The sequence below is a fragment of the Etheostoma spectabile genome, chromosome 11 (assembly GCF_008692095.1).
Source record: "Etheostoma spectabile isolate EspeVRDwgs_2016 chromosome 11, UIUC_Espe_1.0, whole genome shotgun sequence".
In the NCBI taxonomy this organism is placed as follows: Eukaryota; Metazoa; Chordata; class Actinopteri; order Perciformes; family Percidae; genus Etheostoma; species Etheostoma spectabile.
The window spans coordinates 17,479,410-17,486,769 of NC_045743.1; the positions used below are offsets into that span (position 1 = coordinate 17,479,410).

At 42.3% G+C, this 7,360-nt stretch overlaps 1 protein-coding gene across 24 annotated transcripts in view; it reads left to right on the forward strand.

The window, feature by feature from the left end:
- lrrfip1a (leucine rich repeat (in FLII) interacting protein 1a) overlaps positions 1–7,360 on the forward strand; it is a 51,931-nt gene that overhangs the window by 27,049 nt on the left and 17,522 nt on the right. For 9 of the 24 annotated variants that reach the window (XM_032529506.1, XM_032529509.1, XM_032529498.1 and 6 more), the window contains 9 exons: positions 199–258; positions 1,297–1,380; positions 2,378–2,428; positions 2,975–3,052; positions 4,023–4,121; positions 4,553–4,579; positions 4,722–4,844; positions 5,774–5,845; positions 6,933–7,103. In XM_032529506.1, coding sequence (XP_032385397.1) covers positions 199–258; positions 1,297–1,380; positions 2,378–2,428; positions 2,975–3,052; positions 4,023–4,121; positions 4,553–4,579; positions 4,722–4,844; positions 5,774–5,845; positions 6,933–7,103 — 765 coding nt within the window. Of the gene's footprint in view, positions 1–198; positions 259–1,296; positions 1,381–1,646; positions 1,692–2,377; positions 2,429–2,974; positions 3,053–4,022; positions 4,122–4,552; positions 4,580–4,721; positions 4,845–5,773; positions 5,846–6,932; positions 7,104–7,360 lie in introns of all 24 variants that reach the window. The other 15 variants (XM_032529513.1, XM_032529515.1, XM_032529517.1 and 12 more) reach the window with 10 other exon arrangements.

Below are 7,360 nucleotides of genomic sequence, written 5' to 3' on the forward strand. Positions count from 1 at the left end.
GTGTGTGTGTGTGTGTGTGTGTGTGTGTGTGTGTGTGTGTGTGTGTGCATATACAGTATAATATCCTGTACCAGCATGTGATGTGTCAGTAGGTTGAAGCTGGGTGCTGTCAGGTGGATGTGTGGAGACTGACATTCAGTGATTGTGGGGTTGGTGTTTGATGTTGTCCCCTGTTGTCCCCTTGTCCCCGACCTTCAGAGCTCCAGACTAAGTGATGACACCCGGGTGTCTCGGGCCTCCAGATTAGAGCTGCAGCCGGTGGGTGGCACTGCACCGGAGACTGTGTGTGTGTTTTCTCACGCCACTAACGGCTTTTGGTGCACACGTCTCTTAGTGCCTAAAGTTGTGTTCATTAACAAAATTAATGGTTTTCTTCAAGCAAATAGTGCGCTGCTAAACATTTTCTAATCAAGCTGTCCAGTTATACAAAAGAATACATGGAGGTGCGTGATTTTTGTCTTTTCTCCAAGACTTCCTCCTTGTTGTTGAGTCTCTGTGCTGTATTTACCAGAGATGTCCAGTTTCAGGGGAGACGGTACTCTGACTCGTTTCTAAAATCCTTTTGCAGTGATGTCTGGGTTGCAACCATCTTTGCTTTGTCAGTTCAGCCGTTTGGGAAGCATGCTGATTGGATATGTGTCATGTGTGTTAAAAACAAGCTACAATCATGACTTCCAGAGATGAATGACAGGTGTAGGGCTGTGCACAATAGTTCAAAGCTTTATTTATGACATTGTCATTCAAATTTTAAATCAACATTCGAATGCAGTCATGCCATTCTGTTTAAACACGGTATATCCCCACAGTTTCAGATAAATATCAGGCTACATTAATATTATTAGTTTTATACTATTTGTAGAATGAGATTCCACTGGTGGCTGCTTAGGAGAGTTTCTGAACTGTGTGATCCAAACATTGCCAATAATTTCAGAGCGTTAATTCTAAAAAGACATTTATTAAAGAAGGATAACAATAATATTGTTACCCCATGCACCTGTATTAACAAAGGTGTCTAGCAGCTCTCTAACAGCACCCCAAATTCTGTTTATATCCATTCACAAATTGAGATTTTCTTCTTTTTTTTTCTTCTTGGGGTGATGTTATATAAAGTCTGACGACCTTAAAAACTTAATTTGAAAACCTCAGTAGCTCAGAATGTACATGTTGCATGGGCAAGTTACACTTTGGGTCAAGAGTTGGGCGTCTATTTAAAAAAAATTTCTGATCTTTCTATCCTTTTTCCTCCTCCTCTTGGCTCGATACTCTCGCTTTTTCACTCCTCTTTCCTCGTTCCAGGCGTCTTATGCTTCCTCTGACTTGTACGGCTTCAACGGTCTGTCCTCCTCCAGAAAACCAGGTTCAGCTTTCAATGGTTACCAGGTCTGTACACAGTCCACAGTCTGTGGCTTCCAGACAGACACACACTGGAAACACTTGCAGGATAAAAGACACATGCATGCAACGTTGTTGCTGCTCTGTAGCTGCCAGACCTCCCACCTCTCCGTGGAAAGGGACGAGACAAAAGAGAATTTCTCCACAATATCAGATCAAGTTAAATTATCGTTTATTCTCACGTTCTCCCAACCTGCTCCATGCTGCTGCCTCGTAGACCTCATTCTCACTCCCACCTTCCTCCTCTGTTACAGTTCAACAGGCCACTCAGTCCGATCCCCCAGCAGCTCTGTCGTAGGGTCGGTTCCCTTCATTTCCAGCTTACCTTTTACCCCCCATCACTTCCTCACCGTGTTAAATTACACCGCTATTTATCCTCCACTTACACCAGTGTTCCTGAATAAATCTCAAGCTGAGCTTGTCTGTCTATTAGAGCAAATCATTTGACCATTAAAGGAGCATTTCTTTCACATCTACTGCAGTCAGATTCACTGTGTTCCATCAGAAGGAATCACTGCACATAGGTAGGCACTTTAATGACATTTTGAACATGTTTAAAGGCTAAAAACCCGTTTAAAACTTGCCCTGTTTGAGCCTGTTGGTTGCTAACTCAAATCACATTTACAAACTACAGAGCTACGTGCTGGAATCGACCGGACTTCTCCTTTAAGTTTGAGAGGCTTTCAGTGAAATGCCTCATCACTTCTTAAATTCACTTTGCATTAATGTCAGTCTCTGTGCTCAGGCACTAAAGGCAGGGTGTGTTTTTTTGCCATTGAGTAGTAAAGCATGTCATTGTGTGTTAACACTGCTGAAGTGGTAGATTAATTCATTTGATTAGGACAATGCACTTTAATATACATTCCCGTTAATGCGCCAGTGTGAGTCAGTCGGCTAATTCTCACCTGTAGTCCTAGTTACCCAGCATGCATCTTCTCTAAGCGTGAGCATGCTGCTTACGCTGTACAGTATGTGTTTGTTACAGAGCGCTCTATATGAAGACTGCAGCGGGTCACAGCGAGGCTCCAGCTCTCATGTAAGATTCCCTTCTGAGTTGTGGCCTCTTTTATTGGTTTGATACACCAGAGAGTGACCTGGTCAGTGTGGGATGTGGTTTCTGTTCCTGTATTGATCATATTAACAGTTAGAGGAAGAGTGCACATGAGTTCAATGTGAACGTGAGTCAAGTGTGAGAAAAAATGGAACGTGCCGCGTGTGAAGTTTGCTTTAGTTTTGTTCTCACATGAGCAACGTCTTCACCAAACTTCACCTTTGAGGGATTTTTATTTTATTTATTTTTTGCTGCTGCATCGGAGTTGTTTTGGAATTAAATTGCATGTAATGGGATTTTAATTTCTAATTTCTGTGAGCTGTTAAAACTGGGATTCAGATGTACATTTTGCATTAAGAGGATTTTTATTAAGGGATCAGTCTCGTCCAGCATGCAACTGCTACTACTACTACTACTAGTAGTAGTAGTAGTAGTAGTACTAGTAGTACTATTAGTGTGAGTATGTGCATGCTTAGGGTTGTGTGTGTCCCTTGCTGCAGACAGAAACATAACGCTGTGTTTCCTCCGCAGCCGTTAGAGTACGGTAGTTATCGCAGCTCCGGCTCCAGAGTCTCCTCCAGGGCCGGTTCGGCCCGCGCCAGCCCAGTGGTGAGACCCCCCAGTGCAGATTTTAACGACCATATTTTTAAACTAACAAACAAATTGTTTATTGCGCAGTTGATCTTGTGATGGAGATAAATAAACTAACAGGTAATTGTGCGGTCCTACATGTTAACCACACGTCTATGACTTACTGATCTAACTTATGACAGACGTACCAGCATTTATTATGATTTACTGTTTGATTTCAAGACATAATTAGACTGTGTTCATTACTGGTTGTTATGGTGACTCAGACCTGGCATGGTTTGAAGAATTTGGAAACATTGTGCACTGCGTGCAGAGTACAAGCAGGTATTACCTGGTGAACCTGTGAGGTGCAGTCGTTACAGGATATATTATTATAATATTAATGTTTTCGTCGGTGAGCCATGAACTGAAGCTCAGAAAAGAGTTGAAGACAATCTCATTAATGCCTGAAATAAAACCATGGAGTGTGTATCCATTAATCCAGCTCCCTGTTTTAGACCATAGTACAGTGAGTGACAGAGCCATCCATCACAAGCATGTAGCAATAGAGTGAGTTTTAAAATGTTAGTTTTTTGGATTTAGAGATCCATCGATTGATTGGTCACTATCTGAAGAACCAGTGAACTACATAGTGTATTTTCTAGTCTTGTATTTTTCCAGTTACTACTTTTTGATGTCCGTTATTGACAAGGAGTCACCGTGACTGAGAAACATGGTACATCATCTTCTCCGATACGCTCTAATTTGGGACGGCATGTTAAAATATAAAATGTTTTATAATGGGAAATACAGTCCTCCATAAAAAAGAGGGAGGACCTGAGGAATCAAAATTAGATTTGAGAGTAAAGATGATCTTTTAGTCTTGTTGAGCACGAGTAATTACCCACTGTCACAACCTCTTCACATGCTTTCTTAACATGAATTCCTCCGTGTTGACCGGCTGTTTGGCTTCTTTGTTGTTGTGTTCTGCCCCCTGGTGGCCGTGCAGGACAACTCCAGCTCTGTGGCCAGTTTTTTGAGGAGTGCGGCCAGTAGCAGCGGCCTCCCCCGGGACCTGGACGATGTTACTATTCCGGACTTTTCTGATGTGAGTCGCCGTGCACCCGCAGGGGGCCGAGCCTGGGATGTGAGCAGAGTTCTGATTGGTTGCTCTTGTTTTGCCGCCTGTCCTTTCTTAGTGCACGTCACCCCACAAGGAGGGCTGATTGTGCGCTGTGTGTTAGTGTCAGAGGTTGATGTTTGTGTTGTGTGGGTGTGGAAGGGAGCAGAAGCCGAAGACGGCCTCTAGTTTGAAGTGGTGTTTTTTAACACATGATCTGTTGTTGTGGGTTACAGCGTCAGATGTTTTGGTCATTTTAACTTCTGCAGGGGTTTTGACGCCTCCCCCACTAATTGTTTGCATGGTGTTTGTAGTGATGATTTTGGAGCTTCTTCTTTCCTCCTCAGTAGATCTTCTCGGCCCCGTGGCCTCCACACCCCCCTCTGTTTGACCTGACTGTTTTTAATTTGTCTCAACAGGTGGAGGACAGAGATTATCTGGAGAAGGTGAGTGGATCACGTCACCAGATGCAGTGTGTTTTGATACTCACGATGCATCAGTTAATAAAACAAAACACAAGTGCCCGTGTTGGTTTGTATTTCATTTGTGTGCTAAAGAAGAATAAAAATGGATGTTGTTCTTTCTCAGGGATCTCGAGCAGCTTCTGCTTTAACAGCAGCGACCCTCACCTCCGTAGGGACGTCCTCGCGGAGAGGAAGTGGCGAGACGGCTGTAACTCTAGACGCAGAGTCCTCTATACGAGAAATCAAGGTAAAGCTGGAGACATCTAGCGTCCTACAAACAGAACGGACATTTTCTGGTGGATTGTGGTTTTTGTTGGGTATCAGACAGGGTTATGGGATTTTAAAACCATCATGAAAACAAGACTTTATTTGCACAACAATGTAGAAAATAAGAATGTGAGCCAGATAATGTTCACAAATGTACATTTGTTTTTATTTTATTAATTTATTTGACAGGACAGTGGACATTAATCAACATTGCTGTAAATGCATCAGAATTAGCCAAAAGGCGGTTTTTCATCCGTTGTCCCTGGACAAGATCTTAAAATTGTCAAAAACAATAAGAAGATTATAGTCAACAATACAAATATAAAAAGTAGTAAAACAGATAAAACTGTTCAAATCTCGTTGATAAATACAGGGTACACATGTAATACACACATTAGGGGGAACAAAAATAAAAAATACTACACATTGACACAATAACAAGTGGCAGCACGACATCTTAGACATATACTGTGTGTATTAGATGGACAATTAACTTAAAATGTAACATGGTCGCAAACAATTGTCAGTCATATAGTTAACATCACATTTTCAGCTTCAACTTGAAGTATTCAGTGTAGAAGAGAGTAATAGACATTTTTTTACCTAGACAAGCTTTATTAAGCCAGAAGACATGATGGAGTCTCCATTGCAGTAAACTGTCTCTTACTCTTGTCTTCTGAGAAGTTATACTACATCTGGAAAGGAGTAAATACCACAGACTGACTATGGGGGCTTTTCTTTGATCTGAGGAATGTTCTCCTATGACGTTCCTTGCTCTCTGTGCTGTTTTCATTGTTTCCACAAACACTTGTGTTGTTCTTCCCATTGGCTGGTCCAACTTTGTGCGTCCCGTTCTCTGACGCTGTCTCACTGCGCTTCTCTGCTCACTGCTGCTGCGCTCGTCACCAGGAGATTCATGAACTCAAGGATCAGATTCAAGATGTGGAAACCAAGTACACGCAGAACCTTAAAGAAGTCAAGGTAGAGGCCCGAGACCCTCCCAGCTCCAGGCTCACTATTCACTAATACGTTTGGTGTAACTTCCTCTGGTTATTATCCTACAGTGAGTTAAATATGCAGTAACATGTGCAACCAACTCACTGTTATATTACCCAAAGGTCACAGTGTGCAGTAGGTGTGGATTCTGTGTCCTAAGACACTATGATAACTGAAGGCTTTTAAATTTAGAGAGATGGAGAGAAACTCCACAAAGTATTTTTGGAGCGAATACTAACACGCATGACGATGTGAATGAAATGGACAGTTTTACTGCAGTTCTTATGTGATGATGCTCAGATTCTGTGCTGGCATTATTTCTCATTTCTCTTCCACTGGGCAGATGTTTTCTAACTTCAACTGTTGATCTAACTGGCAAAGTCGCACCTGCCCGCATGCTGCATGACTTTCTGTGTGGGTGTGGGTGGGTGTGGTTGTTGGTGTGTGTGGGTGGGGACTCTAGTTTGAATTGTTATCTTAACACATGATCATTTATGGGTTAAAATTTCAGACTCATGTTATGTTTTGGTCATTTTAACTTCCCCATACTAACTGTTTGCATGGTGTTGTATAGCAAAACCAACTTGTGCCTTTGCTCAATATTCAGCGTGTGTGTTGTATTTATTTTTTTGTGATTAATTTTTTTATTTTTTTTACATGTTTAAGAAATAAACAGTGACAAACAATACACAAAGATGAAGAACGCATCCCAGGGCCAACAAAAAAATAAATAATAATAATTGAACAGAGGAAAGACTGGAGTGAGGAAGACAAAACACACACTTAAACAGACACACACACAAGACAAGGGACCAAACTTGTCAAAATTGGATACGGGGCCGCAAAAAGTGGAACACCAGCCCATAATTACCTGATTGTCCCAGTTTGGTTCCATATTAGATTAACATTAAAAGAAAAGCAACAGAAACAAGAATCCAGATGTTCCTCTTCCCCGTTTTCTCAGCACCAGGGTTTCCTACCTGGGAGTTATGACTCTGCAGTAGTGTTTATGACATGTTACATCTGACCCAGCACCTGTTGTATTCTTATCCCCTCCATGTCATGACCTTAGGATGTGTTAGTAGAAGTGGAGGAGAAGTACCGTAAGGCCATGGTGTCCAACGCCCAGCTGGACAACGAGAAGAACAACCTGATGTACCAGGTGGACACGCTCAAAGACTCGCTCATGGAGCTGGAGGAGCTGCTGTCGGAGTCGCGCCGCGGATATGAGGAGAAAGTCAAGGTACAGCAGACACACACACACACACACACACACACACACACACACACCATAGCAACAGGTTCTGACTGAGGGAGGGGCTGCAGCACGATTCTCTGAAACAAACAAATTGCTCTTTCTCTCCTCAAGTTTTATTTCTTCAGACATGTAACCATGGAGTCTATCAGACTTAACGTGTTCACGCTAGGGGAAGCAACTGCAGATAGAAAACATTGAAAACTAATATCTAGATCCTACTCTGAGGAAATCAGCATAGTAAC